Here is a 25504-nt window from a genome sequence, read left to right on the forward strand (position 1 = left end):
CAAACATGGGCTCATTATAAGGAGCCTGCAGCCACAGGCCTGGAGCTGCTGACAGGACAGCTGCTGCCAGCGGTGCAAACTATTTTCTGACATTCAAGCACCAACAAAACAATAGAAAGTACCGCAGAACGAAAGCCCCTTTTGCTGTGTTACATTACGGATCATATAATGTTAAACTGTTGTTACAGGGCCGGTCAATGTGCAGCCAAGTCCAACTGGTTCAGATACTCGAGTAACATAATCTGATTTTACAAGATCATCATAGATTTTAGACGAAAATGTTGATCTGAAACGTAACTATTAGTTTTTAGATAAATGTGAGTACAAAGTACAAATACTTCCATCTGAAATGTACTGCAGTGGAGTACACACGTACTGTAACATGCAACAGAAATGATCACATACTTGCAAAATACAGAAAACCTTAGTGTTTGAAAAAGTACAATAAGCACAGAAGATCTATTTCTAGTTAATGTACTTATAATGACAAAAGCTGAAGTCCTCACTGTGCAGATTGGACCTTCCAGTCTGACTGTACAGTAATATCAGATTAAATCATTATTACAGCTTTACCATACTAGTCAATGTGGAGCTCATTTTAAGCAGCTATGACATGTTTGGGTAGTTTATCAATAAAATCAGTGTATTTTAGAAACTGACTGTAAATTCTGAAAGAAAATGTTCATCTGAAATACCAAAGTACCTGTCACCCTAATGACATGCAGTAAAAAGAGCATTAAGTGGAAGGTAATATAAAACAGAAACAGTGAAGTAATACTGTACTTAATTATACTGTGGTTGTTTGTCTCCAGGTCAAAGTAAATCATCACCAGCAGGTTAAGGCACAGCTCTGTGTGTTTGGGCTGTTGTCTACAGAATGAATGTTTACATTACTTCACAGAAAATGCATTTCTAATAGGTAAATTCATCAACTCCACACTCAGCTCATAAAGGAGACTTCATGTCATGAGCAGTCACAAACCCTTAACAAATTAAGTTAAACATCAGTGGAAAACGACAACAGAGCACATTAAAAGCTTTATGCAACCACAAAAAACACTGACTGGAAAACAGGTAACATCATAGTGTGGTACTTTGGAGTGCTCTTGCATTATGTGTGTTGTCTTTATTTACTACTACCCCCCCCCCCCCACCCCCCCCCCCACCCCACCCCAATGATGTGCACCCCCTCTCCTTACAGCAGATACATGTCACCACTAATGGACATCAAGTGCTTCCTTTTTGTAGCTCCCTTCTGGACATACATTAGAGACAGAAAACCCATTTATCATCCCATAAATAGAACACACACACACACACTCACACACAGCCACTCACCCTTTCTAGTGGCAGCAGTGTGTCTTAGACTGCGGGATGCGCTGAACAACCTGATGATTGCTAACGAGTTGAAATGAAGAAGAGGACAGGATCTGCCTGAGGATGAAGGGTGTTATTTGCAGCAACATGACAAACATATGATTCATTTATAAAGTGAGATATACATCAATTTCAACACATCTCGTCTCCCAGAAATCCAAGATATAAATGTAAACTTTCGTTCAACAGATCTGATTTTTAATGATGGCAGTAAGAGGCTGAGTCAGACAATTCGTGAGCCATTTCTACATTTTTCAATGTTTGCAAATCTGAGAAATATATTTTCTATTTTCAGCATTTATACATTTGAAAAGAAAGTTATAAGACTATTAAAGCAAACATTTATTATTTATTGTGCCATTTGGGCATTAAAATCTCCAGTCCAGCTTCCACTTTCTTGAAGTCTGTCTGGTATCACAGCAGCCTGAAACCACAGGTGAAGCTGCTGTTGACGACTCTACATTCACTGCAAGTCCATGAAACCTCAGGCACAAAACAGTCAAGTCAAATCTTCTCCTAAACTGTAACCTTAAAAGAACGCTGTCCTCCATCTTCAGCTCTGTTTGTCCTGAATGTTAATCAGGCTGGTGTAGGACTTTGCTCGCTTGGCTGTGAAAAGACAATTTATGTTAATATACAGGTTTTCTGCAGAAATTGAAAGCACTCAGTGGGTCTCACACAAGATCATTTGTCCAGTTCCTTTTTCTATACTTTAATCTGTGAGGTTTTCTTGTGTGACCATTTCAGATTCAGACAACTCTCCAAAGAGCTGCCACAAAAGGCTGCACTGCTTGTTTGGGCAGGACTCATTCACAAAAAATGAAGTACGATTTCACCCTGCAGAGCTTCAGATTACACAGATAAAGGTAACAGATTCAGCAGTAACCTGGCAGCACTGTCGTGTGACACAAACAAAGATGGAATTAACCGACATAAAGGTAGATGGAAAAAATATCTTGCTAAAGCAAAAACATGGATGGAGGCAGTCGAGGACACATGGATGTTACACTCAGGTGTAATGGAGGATGTTCCCCTAAAACTGACTTACAGAAAAAACACTGACTATAATGATGACATGGTGAATGTGATATTCATTTTGCATGGTTTCTTTCATTTGTTTGTATATGTTTTGGAGGTGAGGCAAAAAGAAAATTCTAATGAAATCAATACATGCTACTTAAGACATATCTGTTCTTATGTGTGCACTTGACCATCACATGCTATTTGCACAATCAGTAGCACTTCTCTACCCACTGCCTGAAAAACTGGGAAACAGCATCAGATCCTTCAAGCCTCCAACACAGAAGATAATCCTGTGATTCAGAGATGTGCAGGAGGAAACACCACTATTCTTTACAATAACATAGAACACCCCCACCCCTTCCTCCTCTATCCCAACCACAACCCTAAAATCAGTCAGTCAGTCAGGCCCCTCCCGCCACAATGAGCCCAAACCCCTCAAAACCCTGTCAAAAAATCTGTGTGTGTGACAATAGATGAATTAAGCTGGTTACTCACGGTGTATGAGCTTGCGTTTCTTTTGTTCAGAGTGAAGGAAGCTGCTCAAGTAGAAGATGATGGGCAGAAAGAGCATGAAGCTGGAGACAGCGATGACAGACACGTTCTCCTCACGGGCGAAGGAACACTTGAATTTCTTACTCCACAGCCTGCGGGTCATGTTCATCTGAAACGAGGCAAAGTGCAACATAAACCTCAGATCAGGTGACGGGACAGTGTTACCATTAATCCAACAACATCCTGTGTCCACAGGCTTTTGGGTTTGGAGATTTTATATCTTTCAGCCTGTATTGAATGATGATGTAAAACCAAACTCAACAATTATAAACATCATAATGAAAGAAATAATGTTTTGACATTAAAAAGGCATCATGAAACTTCTGACAGGACAAGAGCTGCAAGGTTTCCATTTTCACACATATTTTTCTTTCAGTTTTTAACAGAAAATAATCAATGTATCTGACATCATTCAAGCTCAATGAATACTACAACTTGGTACATTTAGGAGTGACACAAACATCTTGTCACCATCTGAAGTGGATGGACAATTAGTGTTTACAGATTCCTCTAGGGGGTGCAGTTCTACAAATCTCTGCTCCTGGTATACACACCGCATCCTCTATGTCAATGCACAGAGTGTGATTCTTCTCCATGCTGCTGTACAGCTCATTCATGTCTCTGTATGCGCTCTTACAGTTTTTGCAGAGCTCTGTGTAATTCCCCTGTGAAGACAAAGTCAGAAAATGAAACAGTCTATGTGGTGAACGTCTGGAAAGACACAAACATTGACAACATCGCTGACTAAATGATGTACCTGCTGATACTTCTCAAAGCAGGTGAGAGTTTGGTTGAGAGTGCTCATGAAGAACAGCATGTCACTGGTCAGGTTCTGATATCCATCAGTGACGCAGTCTGCACAACAGGAATATAACAACATCAGTGTATCAGGTATGTTTAGGCAATAAATGTGGACAAATCAGATCAATGACTACATGAGAAAAATCCTGCTCTCATCTTGACCCACAGGCAGAAAACAGTGAAAAACTAACAAACTTCATACAATAATATACTGAAGACACAAGCTGCTGTGGTCTATACTGGACGTCTTTATAGCTGGAGAGTCTAATAAAATGTCAATCACACATTTATTCTACAACATCCACTGTGTCCACTCCAATCAAAACACTGCCTCTACTTGACCCCTGCACTCTGACCTCTTTGGTCAAATGCATGTGTGTAAGACGAGCACATATTTCTAATCATACAATAACAACAAACTTCGAAAATGAAGAAACTAATGCAATGAATTGTTCTGTGGAAAACTTACGGTTACAGTCTGATTTACTCCACAGATCCTCCAAATTGCTGTACAGCTGATAAACCACCATCACCCGATCACTGCGCAGAAGACTGTCCCTGCAGCTCACATTACCTGGACCCATCTGAGGACACAGGCACAGTTCGACATGCTCTCAGACACATCCCACAGCTGAATTAAAGGGTCAGGCCACCTCTTGTCAAATAACATGTTTTGTTGATTTTTAGTAAATACAATTCCTGCAGCATTTGCCTTGTTCCTTTTTGTTTCACAATCTTAAAATAGAAAGAGAGTAAACAATAACTGTGGCATGTCCCATAGTTAAGCATGGGGGGCTTTGGGCTTGTGTGGCAGAGGAGATGTTGCATAGACAGAACATATCTGCAAACTCTGAGGCCAAATGTCCTGCAGTCAGTCATGAAAGAGGCTGATGTCTGCAAAAAGACAAGGAGCCAAAGCACACGACAAAAACCACCACAAACACAAGCTGAACCTTTGTAAATACAATTAAAAGTCTGAGTGTGGCTCAGTAACAAGCTGTGGGAGCAGGACAGAGGAAAAAAAGGAAGAAAGACTGACAGTTGTCCACACATTTGCTTTTATTAGTTTATCAGGAGGCACTAACATGTAAAATAAGGCTCATTTATAATGTCTGTTTGTTTCATGTGTTGTAATTAGAGCCAACTTTTACTTGCAGCTTCATTTCAACAGATCAGTTTAAAAAAATGTGTTTCCTCTAATTTGTCACATCACAAGACTCGTGACTCATGACAGGCCTCCAGGCAGCAGGACCGGACTAAAGCACTACTTTAGTAGAACTAAAGCACTTAGGACGAACCTGGTCTGAGGAGATGTTCAGGTAGGTGTGCACGAGGCGTCCATAGCTGGAGAAACAGCTCTGACACACCTTGACGGGACGCGCCGCAGGTATCATACAGTTCACGTAGGCCACGTATCGTTGTCCAAACAGGTGGAGCAGCTCCCTGCAGTAGTCACTCACCTCCAGGTCTTCTGGGAAGGAAGACCGAAGACTGAGGGAGAATAACGAGTCCAAACCAGGCTGCAAAACAGGACCACCAGGACTCCAAGACCCGATTTGTCCCAGTTTGCCCGCTGGGTCTGAAGCCGTTAGGTCTGTTTCGTCGGCGGACACAAAAGAGAAAACATTTATCACTACTAAAACGCAAAACGAACAGCTTTTGTAAGAAGACATGACTGAAAACGGAGAATAAAGCATCGCTTCTTCTTTCAGTCGACACAACCCATGATTTCCTGGTTATTTCGTGATCACGTGAGTGTGTAAAATCTCGCGAGATCTCACAACTCCCGTAGCTTGATAGTTACTGCTTTAATTTCTCATCATAGAGCCTCCATGTGAATTCACTACATATTAAACACTATAATAATAATATAGTGTAACTTTTTAAGGTACACAATATAACCTTTGATCTGTACATTTAGTATTTAGGCCTAGGATTATTTCATTATACAGTACAATAAGTTATTATTAGTACAGTTCTATTACTAAGTCTTATCGGTTTACATGTATTTGGAATCTGTTCTGTATGTTACTGTATGGTTTTTCCTTACAAAGCTTATTTATTTTTATTACTTCAACAGGAGGAAACAGTAACTCAGTAGCTTTATCATCATACAAAAATCTTTATGATGATGATTTTCTTTGACATCTTCAATAGCTTTTCACCACCAAAGACAGGGAGTAGGTGAAGCTACTTACACTGTAGGCCAGATGTAGGTCACCGTTTTGTGTGGAGGGAGTGAGTGTGCGTGTGCGTGCGTGGGTTTTGGAAACAGATAGCCGTTCCTTCTGGTCTCCTCATTATTTACAGGTTTTGACACCATACAATTTTGCAATGTGCGCTCGGCTTAGAGCAAATAATCACAGAGTCAAGGTAAACGATTTGGGCTCCAATCCTGATTATGATAATTGTCAAAAACCCCCTCGAATCAAGCAACGACAGTCAATGGTCGTTAATGTGAAATTAGTGGCTCTTGATAACTTGCAGGCCGCATCAATTCCGCAGTCATCAGAGCCTAATGAAAATAAGGGGGAGAGAATACGCGCAGCATTAGCGGCCTATTCTCATGCCTGTGCACAACTCCAGTGACAAATGTGGATTCTGGCCCCTAATGCTCCTCTCACTCCTCGCACATGGCTCCGGCAGCTCATTAACTCTTCTTCTCCTGACCAGAGTCCCCCTAATCGTTCAGATGTTCCCCATTCCTTTGTTATTTTCTAGCGCGGCTCTCAGAAAGAAGAAATGATTACAACCTAAACGCTTTATGATGCTGCTTTAGCTTTTGGTGCCGTTATGGAGTCTGTGCAGTTCCTCCTTAGCTTTAAAAACACATTTATTATTATTACTATTATTATTATTATTAAAGCAGCAATAAAACGTAAAATGTTATAGGCGAAGATGAGCCAGTGCGGATCACATCACACTGATCTAGGGGCTAATCAGCACAGCACCAAGTGAAATCGGCATATCATTATTATTAGAGATGACCGTTATTGTCAGATTTCAGAAAATACCTTCATTAGCATGTGATAGATAGAGAAACCAAGAGGACAAAAATCAGTAATTAGACCGATGAATTAGAGGATGCTGATGATGAGAGCCCTTCAGGAGCGACGCTCAGTCCAAGAAGCTCATCTTGATTTGAAGCCTGATATACAGTATGAAGAAACTGGTCAGAAGATGATGTGTACCTGATTAATACTTAGAAAGGTCCTATATGTGAGGCCATGTTCTGGAAGAGGAGCTGGTTTAATTGTTTTATATACAGTAAACACTTTACCAACCTGAGACAATGCGCAAAACATTTTTGGATTTCCCTCTACTTTTTGCTTTTTATAGGACATGTTGCCTGTTTTAGTGGGAAACGATGAATAAAAATCATCATATATTCATTAAAATGTATTGAAGTATAAAGTAAAACAGACATTATTTAACAGACCCCAAAGACAAAGATGCAGGCGCCTGCATGTGAGGAAAAAATGTCTGAAAATGTTGATCATATCCTTAAAAAATGATGTATTCGCTCTGCACCTGTAAAACAATCATTCTCATCAGCATCCAGGCCACTCTGGGGTCTGAGACTGTGATATGGATCAATCACAAAGGGGTTAACTCAAACCGGTTCAGCTTCAAACTTGGCTCTTGGCGTGGGGAGAGAAAATAGCTGTAAAGTTATGCAGAAGTTATTCTTCATCCTTCGGGCCGTCCCTAATCCACCAAAAACCTCATTCTTTCATCGGAGAACTGTGCCTCCTTTCTTGTCGCCCCCTCTCTATACAACATAAAGTCAGACTGCATTTAATGGTTATGTCGGGATGGGAGAGGGGCTTTCTTCTTCCCCTTTTCTCCAGAATATTGCCCTTTTCGTCGTGTGAGTCTCCCAACCCGCAGGGACCCCCATATTCTTCCCTTCGCGTCTGACTCGAATCACAAACTAACCCTGAGTTTCACCACTTTGCTGGGAATTGCGGGGAGTGATAATAGAGATTTCGCTTTCATTTTATACGCTTGACTTGGTTATTGTTGCTTTTCTCCTCTCCCGTGATTCTCCCCTTTTCCAGGGATTAGCCCTGACTTCGCCCGCTATACTGGCCGCCGAAGTGCCCCTGAGCCCCGGGATGACAATGGGTGCAGATCAAGGCAGGCCTATTCTGCACCTTTGAAAGGGACCGAGCTGAGACGGGTTTAAATCAAGAAGTTTTAATGGAAGAGTCGGATGCTCCTCAGTTTTATTCCCACAAATGATTTTCTGGACTTCAGGTTACGGGTCCTGGAGTCTCTGTGGGATGATACTGTTGACAAAAATGTATTAGCCCTTTGATAAATAGGAAAACATGACACAGACATATGTGAAGAATGCATTGGGATGATAATGATGAGTACTTTGGAATATTTGTTTGTAGTATAGGTACTGTATTGGCTCAGTATTTCCATTCCATGCTTCTCTATAGGCCTACCCAGGCCTACTTGTAGCTTCTGGCAAGTCAATTAAAGAGACATTTTCCCTAAAACGTCCCTGATACTTTCATTTAACCAACAGTCTGAGCCCAAAAGAAGTTAAACTGTCCAGTATTTCCCAATAAAACAAAGATGAGAGAGGAGCACAACTTTGTTTTTTCCTTTTCCCACCCTGTTAATCATTTCACGACCTTTGGGGGCAGGTTGACCCCCTGTACGTTGGAAGTAAAGTGTTTATATTTATATATAAAGGATCTCATATTTCTTCCAGCACTGGACAGGAGCTAAAGGACCGGCCGGAGGTGCTGGGTGTCTGCAGGTGTTTCGGTGAATGGCAGCCCCACAGGTGTCACTGTTTGAGCACAGCAACAGTCTGCAGAGCTGCTCATCACTGGCACGTCACACAAGACAGGGTTTCATGTATTCGCCGTGTCTCGGCCAGTCAGGCACTGGGAGAAGTTAATCTTTGTTGACGATGTGTTGTGCACTCTTCCGTGCGCTGGTTGCGTTGGGATCTCTCCTGCAAAGCTGCGCTCATGTGGCGGGGGATAATTACCGAACACGCAGCCGTCACCAGCGACATAAAAGCCGCTTTGACTTCCTCACTGCTGGTCGCCTCCAGGGGATGGTCCGCGCTCCCGGCTCACCCTGCTCACCCCGAGCACTTCTCATCACTCCCGAGAGCCAGAGACGTCTTGTTCCATAACAAGACACAAAACTGACTTCTTTCAGCTCCACTGAACTGGACATAAAGCCCGACTGACAACCTCCAGTGCCCAAACAGAACAGAGAGGGGCCGGGTGGGCCGGGACAGAGGACACGAGAGGGGTGGGGGCGACACAGGGCACAAATAGATCTGTTGCTCACTCAAATCTTAGATGTATTAGAAAAAACTAAACTAAACTAAACTTGACTTTAAATAAAATATATTTAACCAGCTCCAAACAAAAACAACATCCAACATTTGCATTTTGGGGCTTTGGGCCCTTTTCACGGATGTTATTAACTTTTTGTCTCCCTGATGAGTAAACGCACGGTCTCCACGGTCCTTCAGTAGCAGTGAAAGCACGACATGCTGTAAATGTAATGAGCCGGGAGTGATTGTTTCTGACAGGCAACAAAACACATCGTCCCTCCCCTCAAATTAGTCCCCCAGGAGGGGGTGGGGTGAGGGGTTCATGTCCCAGGAGACGCATGGACAGGACAGCGTGCCAGCATCCAACATGTGACCATCAGCTTCTAGTCTGCAACAGGCTGTTTGCTCCTCGCTGGCTCCAGATTGATAGTAGAAAATGTGCGTCAAGGGACCAGGAGTCAGTGAATCTGGTGAAATGGAACCAAACTCTACAGTTAATTTGCTGAATAGTTTGGGGACAAACGAATGGCACAGCTGCTTAAAACCGAATAGCCATTACTTTCTGTTACAGCATGTCCAACAGCCTTAAAAAGTCACTTAAGGGGACTAACACAATTAAACTATCTATCTATCTACCAATCCATCCATCCATCCATCAGTCCATCGATCTATCCATTGATCCATCTATTGATCTATCATCTATCTATCCATCCATCCATCCACCGATCTATCTATCCATCCATCTATCTATAATATATCTATTTATCCATCCATCTATCTATCTATAATATATCTATCTATCCATCCATCTATCTATCTATCCATCCATCTATGGATCAATCAATCAATCTATCTATCTATCTATCTATCTACCAATCATCCATCTATGGATCAATCTATCTATTAATCCATCAATCCATCCATCCATCCATATATCTATCTATCATTTTGCACAAACAAATTATATGTTATGTTTTTTTACGATATATTTCACTGCTCTACAGCACCTCTAGTGGACAAAATCCTAACAGCGTGCCTTTAACCGTAAATAGCAACTACTTCTAAATAGTTACTTTTATTATTATTATTAGTTTTTGGGTGAAATCCAAAAGTGCGGCACTGATATTTGGGCACGCTGTTACAGTAACGGGGAAGTTTAATAAACTGTTTGCTTCCATAAATATCTTTTATTTTGAATGAAGACAGAAACAAACTCCTAAATTGGAAGCAGACAAGTTTTATAAAGCTGTGTCATTTAAAATGATCAATTGTAATCCTTAATAGAAATAATTAGTTTCTTCTGACATTAAAAGAAAAGCAGTGGGGAAAATGTCTCAATCTGAAGATTGTACAAAATGCTTCACATGTCAGTTCTGGTTTATATAATGGAAACGTATTGACACAAATAAAGAAAAGCTGATACTTAAATAGCCAAAGTTGGTGAAAGCACAGAAGCTGCATCACAGCCCTGTGTCATTCAGCTATATTATTCATAGTAGTCCAGGGCTGAATAGGCAGTTAGACAGGGAAGAAAAGCCAGTTAGCTAGTCAGTTAGCAAGGGGTTAGCTTTAAAGCCAGCCCTGATCTGTGAACGAGGCAGTGGGAGGAGAGGAGGAGAGCTTGGCGTTCAGGAAAGCCTCTCCTGGGCCAGAAGAAAAGGATTTGGCCCAGATGCAGGCAGGGATGTTAACTTTGAGTGGCCCCTGTGGCTCAAGCTCCGTACCCCCTCCTTCTCACTTCCCAAGCCCCCAGGTTGCCTTTGCATGACATCATCCCCAAACTATGCCCCCCATACCCATGTGAATCTGAGCTGTCACAATCGGCAGCCACCCCCCCATTAAACTGTACTGCACTGCAAACCCATACGTTTCTTTTTCTCCCCCCTTTCCCTCTCTCCCTCTCTTTTTCTACCACCAATCTCCTCCCTTCTTCTTCTTTTTTAACCCCCAGAAAGCCATTGTTTGAGTCAGGGCTTGATCAAAAAACTGTTGCCCGCCAACCACAGGGCTTTCTGTAAATTCAATAAGGCCACCTTAAAGATTTTCCTAATTAATGGATGACATCTTTGGCTGGAGGAGAGGCGAGGCATTCTGCTCCAGCTCGCTCTTTGTTTGCCTCCTAATTAACTTTCCTAGGTCACTCAGGTCCCCGCAACCTGAGAGTGAAGAGCCCCCATTGAGGAGGGAGTTGTAAACTTACTTTTTTTGCCTCGGCACTTAAAAGGGGAAAGCAACTATAGGGAACAGAAAATATCCTATTTAAGTCCTTTGTGAGTGAACTGCTTGCACATGTTCCAATAAAGGAAGTCTTCTAAATAAGCTGCCATGTTGCTCTCCGCTCCCCCCTTTTCTCCCTTATCCCACCTCTTTCACTCCCAGCTCCACAGAAAGGTTATGAATGATAGCTCTGGGTTAAGGGGGGTAAAGGGCCAAAGGACAGCATCTGGGCATTGTGGAATTGTGAGCATCTGAAACTTTGAGGGAATTTGAGGATGGGAAAGCAGTGAGCTGCTGGGTGGTGGGGTGGACGACAGAGAAAATGTGGTGAATTTGAGAAAAAAAAAAAAAATAAGTGCCTCTTTGCCCTTATCATTGTTTGGGTGTTTCTAAAGGACCCCATGTCTCCCAGCTGCTTTCATCACTCCTCATCTCCATCTTTCAAAGGTAAAAATAAATGTCCTTTGCTTGATGTCATGTTTTATTTCTTGTAGTAGTTAACACTTACCCATAAATATCTTTTAACTGTTATATATCAATCAGAGGCTGCATCTGTGATGTGCATGATGCTATTTCTGTGTTGGGGGTTGATGTGACATTAAAACAGAACTGCGTAAGTTGCACAGCCTGCAGCCTACAAAAGTTTAACTTGCATGTAACAAAACGCACCTCACTCATACAGAATATGCAGATGTTTTATTGCTTCAGCCGTTCTCGGCCTGTCTGACCACCCGTCTGTGGGTTAGAGGCTGAGATATCTCCTACTTTTAGTCCGTACATTCACTACTAGTGGTCAAGCTTTAAAAAATACTATTTCCCACAATGCAATGTAAAATACTGTCTTTCATTAGACCCTCGCTGCAGTTTTCTTCTACAGTGTGTTGACACCAGGTTCTGTAGCGATTGTCATCCATTGTAATACACACAAAGGATCCTGGTTAAGTTCTAAACCAAAACAAAGACATAACATAATACACAACCAACCACATAATACCAAACATGCCTCAGTATTCTCCCCATGTCACCTGATACACTCTCATTCTACTGCTGCATCCAACACATTACACTCCAGACAGGGTCACACACCCTGATTCTACCAGTCCCCCTGTGTGTCTGGGTGTCTGGGAGTGTATTAAGACCCATGAGGTGAGTGTGAGGATCCTGATGACAGCTCCTGTGCTGCAGGGTCCTTCAGGGTTACCCCAGAGCGTCACTGATGAGCCAGACCAGCAGAGCCAGCAGGAGAAATGACTGACTGAACAGAGCCAGACAAACAGAGGATGGGAAGCAAATTGTTAAAGTCCTTTTTCTTATTACTTCACTTGTTGTTTAAGGTATTTGTGTATTGTTTAATCAAATCAGATTAAAATGTCAAACATGGAAATAACAGTTTCCATCACACCCTCTGCTCCTCTCCTTCACATGTGAGGATAATTTAAGTAACAAGGGGTTAGACTTAGAACATGAAAGTATTTCTTCATCCAGAAGTTTAAGTGCTGGACACAAGATGTCTCCACCTTCAGGGAAAAGTCCATTCTCACTGTGTGTGAACTGGAGGAGCCAGTCCACACATGGACGTTGTATCCTGGATCATGAAACTTGACAGATAATCTGTCATCTCCATAAACAAGCAAATCTTGTTTTTGTCAGGATCAAAAATCAAAACCAGGTTATTCCACATTACATCACCTTTTAAATCAAAGATCGTTTGACTACGTCACACGCACATTTGATCCTTAAATCTAGTCGACGCTCAGCGCAAATCCTGGCACTTTCACACACCACAGGCAGAATATTAAATGAACTGTAGATACACTGATCACATCGCGGGCTCCTTGGCTCTCATGTTTGTCTTTGCAGTGTGAACAGACTAAGCCCCTCTACTCAGCTGTCATAATTTGTTAACGAGTCTTTTCAAGGAAGGAAAAAAGAAAAAGAGAAGACAGAAAAAAAGAAAAGAAAGCTCTTCACGAGTGACTGAAAGCAGAGGTCCATCCAGAGAGGGAACCCAGGGGCGACATCAGACCGATTTTAGACCAGCTCGTGATGGCATCTCTGTATATTTTAATATTAATGACCTCGGCCGCAAAGCCGTCTCTAAGCCTCCAACAGGTGCCCCAGCCCCACTCGAGTCTGAAAACCCAAGATCATTCAACATCCCACTATCCACCACCACCGCCACCACTGGGCTATAAAGGCTGCAAATGAAGAGGATGAAGGCAAAGAGGAGAAAAAAGACATAAAGAGTGGAAGGGGAGTTAAGAGAGTCAGCCATCTCTTGCAAATAAGTTTTGAGTCACTTTCCCCAGCTGAAACACGGGTCGATATTTTTCCCCCCCTTGAGAAAGAGATTGACTTTTGTTTGGAGTTTGTGAGAAGTGGGAATCAGAAGCGGGACAATGGGACTCCCCACGGTGAGAGGCTGAGAGGAGCCATCTCAAATCAGTCAGCCAGGGGACTGACTAATCCGTCCATTGTCCCTCCCCAGCCACCGGCCGCACATCAACACATTCGCCCCCCATTGTCCCCCACCCTCATGGAGCGGGATTTGCTCTCCCCAACAGCCAGTTTTGTCCACGGCAGTTCGAGCGGAAGTTTCTCACTGACAATTTGCCCCAAATAGATTTGTCAGAGCGTCCAACTGCACCGCACCGACTTGTGGGTTTCTGGGTTTGGGTCCTGGGCCTGTGGGGTTTTTTTTTTTTTGGTTGTGGGAGGCTTTGGCATGTGTGTAAGTGCGCATGGGTATGGTGAGGTGTTTTGGAATCTGGACTGCACACGAGTGGAGGAGATGGTGCGACCGTATGAGGCCAGGAGTGGTACCTCTGAGGGATTTGGATGTTTGGAAACAGAAAAACTGACTAATACCTGCCTGTTTTAATAAATAAGATTCTGTACAGCACCAAAACTGCCAAACACCAAAACTGCCAAACTGAAGCATTTGGTAACAAATGGAGCCCAAAGTATAAAAGAAACACCCACACGTATCTGAGAAGCTGGTCAGGCTCCAGTTTCAGACCCATAAACAGAGCGGATAATGTTTACCAGAGTTGGGTTGTCCTAAGGTGGATTATGTCAAGAAAGTAAAGAGCAACTTTTTCAGTAAATACTCTGTGTACAGATAATAATAATAGTACAAACTGTAAACAAATGTCCACTTTCCTCTGTGCTCAACCAAGAGGAAGTTGCACTAAACAAAACAGGTAAATGAAAAGTAGAAACGACTGATGAGCTTTTCCTTGTATTGGTAGTTTACTATAATTTGCCTGTAGTGACTCTGATGTCACATATTATTCACTAAGCAGTGTTATACCCTCATTCTTCTGTATTGATCTTTTGCATATTATATAGTAAAGTACATAGTTTAGAAAACTCAGTAAACTGATAAACTAGTCAGCAGGTTGTTAAAATCCCCCTCTGATTATTATCTTTGTCAATAAACTAATAAATGTTGAGTAAACTGATACTGGTCCACGTTTTCCACAGGTTTTCCATAAAGTAAACAGTCACATACCCTACTGGAGGATAAACACCAGCAATTTCTCCCAACCTGGCAACCCCAATAGTTGCTCTGATTAAAGGCTTGTAATGAGCCTATAAAGCATTGGTAAATGACTGTTTAGCATTAATAAAGCCTTGAAAAACAATTATTAACGGAGACTTACTAGAAGGTGGGACCGGTGCTTCTGTATAAAGATTAAGGCTTAGCAGGCCTCAAGGGAGAACAGCCACAATGCTGGATCCTGATTGGCTTAATTCACTTCACCATGTGATTCAAGATTGGCGCAATTAGTGGCTTAGAGTCAGAGATCACACAGATCAGAAGTGCAGCTTAAAGTAAAGATACATAAATGAAATGCAATTACTAAATAATAATCAATTGTGAGCTGTATGTCAGCTAAAGATTATTGATTACTTCTAATCAAACACGTTAGGGCCCTTTAAAATGTGAGCGAGCACGTGCCCAGGTGAGCTGTGTCAGAACTGTCCGTGGTGCTGAAACCAGGCTGCTGAAAACCTTGATCATATTTACGTCACGTCAGTGGGTTTGGCAGCTTGTTAAAGCCTTTTTACCTTCATCGCATTTCAGTGTGAGCATCAAACTCCTCTAACTCAACACCAGCAGTGATTCTCCTCGGTCACTTTTAAAGGATGCACGGCTGCCTGGGCGCTTTGCTCGGCTTGAATTCTCCTCATTGTTTGCTCTGCGGAGCTTAGTGACTTCTCCCTGAAGCCAATTGGTTTCCGCCTGGGCGGCTGGGGAGCATAGAACTGCAGGAAAGGATGGTCGGACTGTGGCGTCCACAAACTGTTGTGTGCACAGGAAAAGTAGTGTAACAAAATAAAAACAACTGTGCCCAACACATCGCATTAATACCAGACTTAGTTTTTTTTTTTTTTTTACATGTGATTTTCTTGTTTAAAAAGACGCACATGTTCTTCCTGCATTGTTCTGTGGTGACTTCTGTTGGACTCACTCGTTCCTCGTTGTTAAAGTTCATCCTATAGTATGTCAAGTATCCGCATACTGATGCAGAGCCGCCAAAATACAGATACACAATCCACTGCCCCCTTTGTTAGCCGCGTTTCATTGACTGCTGGAGGAGAAGAGAGTCACTAATACACAAAAGTGAAAGAAGGCAACCCGGGCAACCATGATGTTGGTTATATTTGTGTAAAGGCTATCAGTGAATGACGAGGATTAGGACGAGTTAAGGAGATTATGTCACACATTCACCATTCACCCACCCCAGCAGCCACCCACACCCACACACACACACACACACACACACACACACACCCACTCCCACTCCCACACGCACACACACACGCACACACGTACCTAGGAATAACTGCAAATGATATTGATCTGTGAGAAATTCTGGCTTGTCTAATTTATCATCGCTGCTTTGTAAGAACTGATCAATAAAAATAACATACAGCTAGAAAACGTTCTCCATAATAAAAGTGAGTTGTAACCTTTATTTTGGAATCTATTTATAGGAGATAAACTTCCTGTTGAGGACCAAAGGCTTTTGTCTCTGCAGGAATATCAGAGTGATTTCTCCTCAGGCTTGTTAAGCTGCTCAGCTAAAGGGCAGGTTGGAAGAAACAACAATGGCTAATTGCAATTAACTACGCCTCTCCGCCTCGGCCCTGTCCGCTTAAATCGACACTTTGTGCGTCCATATGGCCTTCGGCGCACCGTGGGAATGAACACAATTAAAAACAGAATATGGATTTCTGGAGTTACCCGGCGAAAGCACAGCAAGCTGTCAGGGTCTGGGTGTCAGTGAGCGGGCCCTGCAGGCCGACCCACGACCCCCCGGGGTCTGCACCCACAACACGGTGGATGGTAAAGTCACAGTGAACCAGTTTGTCCAGAAGTTTAACTAATTTAGTTCTTTCCGAGGCAGGAGAGATTTTTCTTTGGTGGGGTTAAAACAAATATGCTATAAAATTATTCTTTTTAATGTGATGCTGTTAGTGCACGGATATATTATCTGCTTTGGTGTAAACATGGAAGAGTCGTGGCAAAAATGAAGGTTAACTGAAGAAAACAGTTCATGTCCATTAAAAAAAAAAAAGAAGTTCTGATTGTTATTATCTATTGAATGTAACTAGCACACACTCCTGTTTTATCTATCACATGTTTTTACAAAGTAAAAATGAAAAGAGGTGAGAGGGCAGAGGTCACATGAGGACAAAACCACAGAGGGAACTTTTTGATTGCTCATGATTTTTTTATATTTCTATGTTTTTATGAACAAAAACGATTAAAATTTGCATTTTAAAAAGTGAAGCAGCTTTTTATTCATAGTTTTAAAGTTTTAAAATAAATACAACTCATTCAATGTACGATAAGTGGGGAAATCTATATTTCTAATATTCCAATAATGAACTAATATTAGAGTCTGTCCTCCTCCTATATCAGCATGTTTCCATTCATCATGGCTGCAACTTTTCCAGCAGCTTAATTTTACGCGTCATTCTCCCACATTGTGTTTTTATTGTAGAGTAACTGCTGAGACGTTTTGAAACACCTTCTTAGGTTAAGTTTTACCAAACCATTACTGTTTCTGTTATGTTGAGATGTTATGACGAGAGACTGTAATGAATCCTGAATAACTTGAACGCTGCAGAAAGTAACTAAGCACGAAAACACGTGTTTGTTTTAGTTCCTGCGCCTCAATCTCCATGAGCAAGGCACTTCACATCCCAGATTCACACGATGAGACTGACACACACACACACACACACACACACACACACACACACACACACACACACACACACACTCCCTCACACGCCAGTGACGTCAGGCTGGAGTTTGGAGTAGAAAGCCAAGTGGATGAAGGAAGTGGAGATCTCCACCCTCCAGCCTCCCCCTGACACCTCTCATAAATATTACCGAGGCTTATTTGGGGAACTCGCAGCACAAAGTCACATCGTGTCCTGGTTTTAACAAGCTTCCACCTGTCAGAATATCCCAAAATCGATTTTTCTTTCCCATCGCGGCGCTGGCACCGTCGGATGCGCTCCAGGCACCGATTCTCTAACGAAAACTTTATGCACCGGCTGTTGCGCCCAGAGCTGCTGTCCCGAGCCTGCAGTCCGGTTCTCTAACCTACAAGGGACCCTGCACGTCCGAGGCCAGGACTGTCTGATACAATGTCCCGTCGAGTGTCTTAATTCGTGACCGACGACCGGAGACCTGCTCTGTCAAGTTGGGAAACTCGAGACTTTGACTCGCCGATCTCGTCGCTGCGGGTGAAGAAGTCGAGGAAAGTGCTGTGGCTTCACGTGTTTTATTGCCTTTGTCGGAAGAGAACCAGGAATTTTTTTATTCTGAACTTTATTATAGAGACGAGAATCCACGATGAGCAAACCCGCCGGCTCAACAAGTGGCTGTTTGGATATTCTCAATGTGAAATCAAGTAAGTGTCGCTTTTCTCTTTCCTGACGCTTCTGAAGAATACTGAGCAGCCCGGTGAGTTGGCACAAGTATCAGGCCTGTCTCTGGCGTGGACCGGAGACAATCGGTGACCATGAAGCTGCTGTGTCTCGACTGCACTGCTACTTACATTTCTCATGAAATTAGGGCTTTACTTCACTAATAAAACCAGTTCAATCCTGGGGAAAAGCTGTCGCTCGTTTCTGGTCCCCAATGCTGCGTAAACTCATGTCCACGGTTAATTAAAGCAGGTCCAGGCTGACACCACTACAGAAATACACTTTCAGGCTGATCGTGTTTTTCTAGGCCTAAAAAAAATCTTCATCTGTGTCCGTATTTCTCTTCAAGAGCAGCGTGTGTGTCCCACTTGATGCCACTTGTTGCCTGTAATTTCATTTTCAGTCCAGCCTTAAAAACAGCAATAAGCTGATGGATGTTTCATCGCTAATAAAATGATTCAGGTTGGTTTCAGGTTAGTGCAGCAGATTCTGCTCATACTCGGCGCCTTAAACCTTTTTACACCAATAAATTAAATGTTTTTAAGCGCGAGATTGGGTTTGGGTTTGGACGCGCGCGTTTCTGTGCGATTGTAAAAGCTTTGGTTTATTTATTTATCTTTAAACGCACTGAGTGATTTTAACGAAATGATTGAAGATTTTATATGTGTGTTACGTTTTATATGCGTCTTATGTTTAGTTTAAACTGGGAAAATGGGTTTTTTTTCTTAAGCTTTGTAATTATCCCTCTGGGCCTCGTAATGAATTCAAATTGAATCACGGTCTGATTATAATACAGGCCTGAAGGAGGCTATTATTTTGTTTGAAAAGACAGGAAACCATATTTTACCTTTTACATTTGCATGCGAATTTGTTTCAGTATCTCTGTCGTTAGTACATACGAGAGAATCACGTCCCTGTGCTTGAGTTAGGTTTTATCCCCAGGTATATTCAACCTGCGGTAAAAAGCAACACGTTGAAATTAGAATAAAACAAACTCACAGTCCAACATCACAACTACCGTCATTCAAGTTCATTCCCACATTTTGGGTGGTCAGTAGAAACATTTGCTTCTCTCTGCAGCTTGAACTTAATTTCCACTTCTTTTAGCAGCTTCTTGCCTTGATGGTGATTACCTTAATAGAATATGCCATATATCTTCAAGTAATTACTGCACACAATGGAGACGAATTGGACCCCCACAGAGGGAAGTTAAATACATTTCCCCATTTCACAACAAAATTGCGCGTCATTTTATTTAATTGACTCTTAGCAAACACAAACATCATTTTATATTTGTTTGAGTTTTTCTTGTTGGACCTTTTGCACAGTTTTGTTCAGGTTTTTATTAAACTTTAAACTTTTATTTTCTTTCTTTTTTATTATTATTATTATTATTTTCTGCTGGTTGCTGTGCAAATGAACTTGAAGCGCGCAGCTTTTGTTTATTTAATAATCTAATCAATAAAGTCTCCCCAGTGATTTTATCATAAATTAAAAATACACTAAGGCTATTTTCAACAACGAACGACGATATTACTTGTATCTTTGTATCTTTAATTCTTGTAACTAGCAGACGATTTTCAACAGGCCACAAACAAACAGACATTTTGCTGCACAGAAAGTTGTCTGTCTCTACCTTGGGGCAGTAACGTAGCTGTGCCCACAGTTAAATCACCTACACGGGCCTCTGATTCCTATTAATCTGGTCATTTAAGTCCTATAACTCTGTCCTGAAGTCATTGTTTTTTGCTGCTGAGTAGTTATTCCCATGCTACCCTTTTTGACGGGTCACTGGTGAATCAATGAGCAGGTGGCAAAACGTCAGTGTAATTACATAGACGGCTTTTCCCTCCAGAATAAAAACGACTCCCTCATATGCATACAAATATACTCCCTTATAATAGATTTGAATACAAAATCTTCACCAAAAAATCACATTTTTTCATCTACGCCGGGGTCGATTTACATACACTTCATTTGAGTTGGTGAAACGAGTTGGTGCGCATTATTCTCATGGTGCAGTGTCACTCCCTAATCCTGGGGCCTATAGACCTGCGGGATAAAGCAGCTGTCGAGTCCCATTATGAAGGGGAGTTGGCAGCTTGTCGAGATCCAGGCAGTCAGACGAGGTTCAATGGGGGAAAATCATTAAGTTAACACTTTCCCCTAATGTCTCCATTGTACGCCCCCAGGCCATTGTCTTAGAGAGCTCAGATATGACGCTTCCCACCGGACTTTATCCTTGAAATGTGCGCAGTGAATTCCCATGGTCGGACGAGGCGCGGGGCACTGTCCAGTGCGTGCGCGCGTGTGCGTGCGTGTTTTGTGGGTTTCGGACAAAAACAAGTATTTTGGTCCTCAGCTCCCAGTGTATCAAAACAAGGTGATCACTAATTAAATTAAACTGAAAACGTTTCTCAAGTTTTGCGTTCACTTGGTAAATTCCTGCAATTTATCCGCATCATCACTGTCTGTAATGGAGCATTTTGTTCATTTTGAATTGAACCGAAATTTGGGTCTTTCCCAGGTCGGATTCTGGACATCCCATGCAAAGTGTGCGGTGACCGCAGCTCAGGGAAACACTACGGTGTTTACGCCTGTGACGGTTGCTCGGGATTCTTCAAGAGGAGCATCCGAAGAAACAGGACCTATATTTGTAAATCTGGCTCTCAGGTGAGACCTCCTTATAATTTCATTTTCATTTTCTCCTCCTTTCCACGTAGGCCTGGGTTGGCTGCGACAAATGTGTACTCACTATGAATAAGTCTGTGTTTCATCAGGTGCCTTTTATCGTCTTTATGGCGAATCGAGCAAGTTCAAGCAATTACAGGAAAGTTATTTCGAACCCACAGTAGAAAAATAAACCAGGAGACATTCAGTGCCCAGTCACTGTCATATAGGTCTTGCCCTTTTTTACATTAACTAGATAATAACTAGGCAATCAGCGCTGCATTTGTCCCCAGAGGGTTCCCCTGCAAAACCATTAGTCAGTTAGGCTTTGCGCACAGAATGCGCATTTTACGCGCAGACTCCTTTTGGCGCTGTCTTAAGTCTCCCTTGACGAGCCTAATTGTGTCATGCCTTAAGCACTGGGCTAAACACCGTGCTGCTGTAATATATCAGGTGTAATCCAATCTAATGTGATGGCTCGAAGGCGAGGATTTAGGCAGCAGAGGGCGGGATAGAGTACTTATCCTCCGGGATGAGGCCGAGCTGGAGCCGCAGGGGAGCGACTCGATAACTACACGATAATAGCACGATCTTTCACCTGGAGATTGGCCTCCCAGGATGATAATAGCACGAATCCTTCTGTCCTGAAGGCGGGGAGAAATTCAACAGAAAGCTATAACCCTTCTTTTCTCCCGCTCTCCCACCCTCTCTCTCTCTCTCTCTCTCTCTGCACAGGGCGGTTGTCCCGTAGACAAAACTCACAGAAACCAGTGCCGAGCGTGCCGTTTGAAAAAGTGTCTGGAAGTGAACATGAATAAAGACGGTAAATGTGCTTAATTGAATTATCACTCTGGCTATAGACACGCCTGAATTCGAGGTGGACAGCTCGAAAGGGAAAGTGCAGCAAGGCTGTTAATCAAGACTCAACAGAAGTTGATAATTACTAACTCTGCTGTTTTAAAGGGATATTTATACTCGGTGGGAGCGCTGGGAGATCACGGCTCATTATGGCCAATTATTTATTCTCCTTCACACAAACAGCATTTGCACTTTGAGCTTAAACGTTTTAATTAAATTTAGGAACAGTGAGGCACAGTGAGGCACAGTGAGCAATGAACAGTTTCCATAAATGACCCATGCAGGCCTGCAGAGATCATTCCTTCACTGTGCACCTGCTGTCCCGCTCCACAGCCGTTCAGCACGAGAGGGGGCCCCGGACGTCCACCATCCGAAAACAGGTCGCCCTGTATTTCCGGGGTCACAAAGAGGTGAACGGATCATCCCCACATTTCCCGGGAACCTCTCTGCCCGGCCCCCCCTTTTTCACCACGGTCACGCAACTGGAGCCTCATAACCTGGAGATGAGCACAGTAGCAACCACCCCGGAGAGACAGGCCATAGTGGGTCTGGCACAGCCCACACCGAAGGTATATTTTTGCCAAATCTGTATTATTATTATTTTTTATCTTCCCTGATTTAATAGACGTCTACTTGTGATTCTTCTCTGACTGAATACAAATCGATGTTCATTGTGCTTTTTTTTAAAAAAAAGATTTTATAGCCCATTTATGGCATTTAATATCATTTTTTTAAATTTAGAATAAGCAGATATACAGTTCCCTATCAGGTTATGATACTCTGTGGAGATTTGTCCCAAATGTTATTAAACGATTAGTTTTTTTCTTAGGGGTTAGAAGTTGAAATTCTTGTCCCGCTTTAGCAGCGTCTCAGAGCCACAAATCCGCAAATTAGATTTCTCACTGAAAATCCAGCACAAGCAGCACTAATAAATACAAGAGCAGGAGCTGGGGCTTGGAATGTGACGTTTGTTGTTCGCCTTTCTCTGATCTGTTTTTCAGTATGACATTAACTGATGATGTCTTTCACTTCCCTCAGTATCCCCATGAAGTCAGCGGCACCCCCATGTATCTCTACGAGGTGGCAACAGAGTCTGTGTGCGAGTCGGCGGCGCGCCTCCTGTTCATGAGCATCAAGTGGGCAAAAAGTGTTCCCGCATTCTCCACGCTCCCATTATCCGACCAGGTACACTTGGTTTAATGGGCTGACAGCCTAGTTTAAATAGGGCATTTTTTAAAAAAAAACTGAAGAGTAAAAATAAAAGACAGGAATAAATCTGGCAGTCTCTATCTGACAATTATAAGACATTTTACTTCTGTGCCCTTCTGTGGAACATGTCCGTGTTTAAGATTTACTGGCTCTTCACGTTCAAATAAGTTAAAAATACACCCAGTCGAACTGTTTAACACTAAAACAACTTCTGTTTGCAGCTGATTCTACTGGAGGACGCTTGGAGGGAGTTGTTTGTTCTGGGCATCGCGCAGTGGGCCATTCCTGTGGACTCCACCACTTTACTGGCTGTTTCTGGTGCGTACTTATCTGAAAACAGGCGTCCTGAGCTACACGTGTGAATGTGTGAGCAGAGCTACTCTACAATGCTTCAGTGTCGCTCTGTGTGATGGCAGCTTCTCCATGTCTACCGACAGGAATGAGCACTGAAAACACAGAGTCTCAGCGGATGAATAAGATCATGGCTGAGATTCAAGCACTTCAGGAGGTGGTCACCCGATTCAGACAGATGCGTCTTGATGCAACAGAGTTCGCCTGTTTGAAATGTATCGTGACATTCAAAGCTGGTGAGTTCTGTTGCACACGATTGTCATTAAACGGCACATCTTTTGCACTAAAGTACTACCCCTTGGGCAAACTGAAGTTTGTTTTCCTCTTTAAACTAAATCTGAAACGGGAAGTTGAATAAAATAAAAGTTCATTTTGTGGCTTTAATCGATAGAGTGCCACTGCTTTTAATTCTACCTCTTTCTGACAGTCCCCACGTCAGCTGGCAGCACTGACTTAAGAAGTTTCCGCAACGCCAGCGCCATCGCTGCACTACAAGACGAGGCGCAGCTCACTCTCAACAGTTACATCCACACAAGGTAAGACGCAACTGAAACGATAAAGCAACGAAGCTTTACGCACGACTCCTGCATGGAACTGTCATCAGACATTCATTATAAAGTTAATGAGGCAATAAGCCACTGTAGTCTGCTGCAATTTCGCACAAGTGCGACAGATGCTTCCCGTTTTTAATTAGCAGCTATTTGTCACAGGTGTGCGTTAATTGGAGAGGCTGTGTGTGTGGCAGAGTGCGCACGGCCCCGCACACAGAGACTGTTTTTGACCGCAGTGGTGTGTTTCAGGTACCCGACTCAGCCCTGTCGTTTCGGGAAGCTGCTCCTGCTCCTGCCGGCGCTGCGCTCCGTCAGCCCGTCCACCATAGAGGAGGTTTTCTTCAAGAAGACCATCGGAAACGTGCCCATCACCAGGCTCCTCTCCGACATGTACAAGTCCAGCGATATTTGATTTGTCACCGTCTGTCCAGGTGCATGGAAAAGACCCAGAGACCCACCCAGCAGTCACAGAATGTTAAATCACAGCAGGTGTAAGCATGGGTTGAATTTTTGCTGAGCACAAAACCTTAGGCTATCTCAAAATAGGCTATTTACGCCTGTGCTCAATTGAAACAAAGACTGCAACACAGCCTGAATTCACCAAGTAGCCTGTTACCAGTTGCTCTAGTTAAGGATTAGCCTGTAATTTTCAATATAGCACTGCCTGTATGATACTGAAAACTGCAGCGTGTGGTGTGGGCACAGACCACCCACAGGGTTTAAATCTCACCTACAGACTCTGGGGAGCAGCTGCCGAGTGTGTCTGTCAAAGAAATGTTATATATTAAGACGTTTTTTTCGAGTGTCTCTGAGACCAATGAGCTTGACGACCAATTCAGTCTTATTGCCGTGTTCATTCCCAACGGAGGAAACCAAAAAAAGATGACGCATGCGTAATGGGGGGCGGGGATGTGAGTCGCTGTCCCTTCTATCCGGTGCTGAAACGAAACGCACGGGACAACGAGCAGAACTGGGGATGGAGAGAGTTTAAAGATCCGCTTGCGTTGCCTCCTGACTGTAAAACCACATTCATCTGAAGACGGTGTTTGTATTTAAGTGGCTACTGTCCTGTTTGTGTTGGTGTGTCCTGTCTGAGGCGCAGCATTAAAAATGTTTAGGTCGACTTTGTGAAGTTAGACACTAACACTGCATAAAAACGATATTCAGCACTTGGAAATGTTTTTGTGGCCTGTGATGTTTTTATTCTGTTGTAAATACTCCTGTTATAACTATTTAGAGTCGTAACCGAGGGAATTAAAGTGGTTTAAATTAACCCAGATATAAAACCACCAGCTGCAGTTACACAGCTTGTTTGTATTTCACATTATTGCAAATTATTTCACCTCTCAGATCTAGTTTGAAGTACAATTTCAAATCGTTTCCCAGTAACTCTTAATAATACTGGTATAAAACACAGCTAATGTACAATAGACGGTTACTATACAACGTTACTATGAGCTTATGTGGTCAGTTAAGACTTTATGGACCATTAATTACTGGCTGTTCATTTATAGGTATTTGACACATCCTGTTGCATAAAAATGGAGGGACCTGACATTCAGCACCTGTTCTCACACAGGGAATATGCAGCTGTGATCATAAACACCTAGTTGTTTATTATGACAAC

General features: G+C 42.7%; 2 protein-coding genes across 2 annotated transcripts; one reads left to right on the top strand and one right to left on the bottom strand.

Moving 5' to 3' along the window:
• Window positions 1–1558: 1558 nt before the first annotated feature.
• On the bottom strand, window positions 1559–5526 carry ostm1 (osteoclastogenesis associated transmembrane protein 1). The gene is made up of 6 exons (XM_026318124.2): window positions 5052–5526; window positions 4223–4337; window positions 3710–3807; window positions 3507–3617; window positions 2896–3061; window positions 1559–1986 (listed from the first exon to the last, which is right to left on the bottom strand). The coding sequence occupies exons 1-6, from the start codon at window positions 5448–5450 to the stop codon at window positions 1931–1933; spliced, it is 945 nt and encodes a 314-aa protein (XP_026173909.1). The 5' UTR covers window positions 5451–5526; the 3' UTR covers window positions 1559–1930.
• A 12638-nt stretch (window positions 5527–18164) lies between these two features.
• Window positions 18165–24294, top strand: nr2e1 (nuclear receptor subfamily 2, group E, member 1). Its single transcript, XM_026317991.2, has 9 exons — window positions 18165–18222; window positions 20766–20911; window positions 21644–21731; window positions 22100–22335; window positions 22805–22951; window positions 23197–23293; window positions 23413–23562; window positions 23754–23862; window positions 24127–24294. Exons 1-9 carry the CDS (start codon window positions 18165–18167, stop codon window positions 24287–24289), a joined length of 1194 nt encoding a protein of 397 aa, XP_026173776.1. The 3' UTR covers window positions 24290–24294.
• The last annotated feature ends 1210 nt before the right edge of the window (window positions 24295–25504 follow it).

Source organism: Mastacembelus armatus, chromosome 24 (genome assembly GCF_900324485.2).
Source record: "Mastacembelus armatus chromosome 24, fMasArm1.2, whole genome shotgun sequence".
Lineage (NCBI taxonomy): Eukaryota > Metazoa > Chordata > Actinopteri > Synbranchiformes > Mastacembelidae > Mastacembelus > Mastacembelus armatus.

Coding starts and splice junctions, on each gene's coding strand:
- ostm1 (XM_026318124.2), bottom strand. CDS start 5,450: ATGCTTTATTCTCCGTTTTCAGTCATGTCTTCTTACAAAAGCTGTTCG. Junction 3,618..3,709: donor GCTTTGAGAAGTATCAGCAG/GTACATCATTTA, acceptor TTGTCTTCACAG/GGGAATTACACAGAGCTCTG. Junction 3,062..3,506: donor GCATTGACATAGAGGATGCG/GTGTGTATACCA, acceptor GCCTCGTTTCAG/ATGAACATGACCCGCAGGCT.
- nr2e1 (XM_026317991.2), top strand. CDS start 18,165: ATGAGCAAACCCGCCGGCTCAACAAGTGGCTGTTTGGATATTCTCAAT. Junction 21,732..22,099: donor AGTGAACATGAATAAAGACG/GTAAATGTGCTT, acceptor CCCGCTCCACAG/CCGTTCAGCACGAGAGGGGG. Junction 23,563..23,753: donor TATCGTGACATTCAAAGCTG/GTGAGTTCTGTT, acceptor TCTTTCTGACAG/TCCCCACGTCAGCTGGCAGC.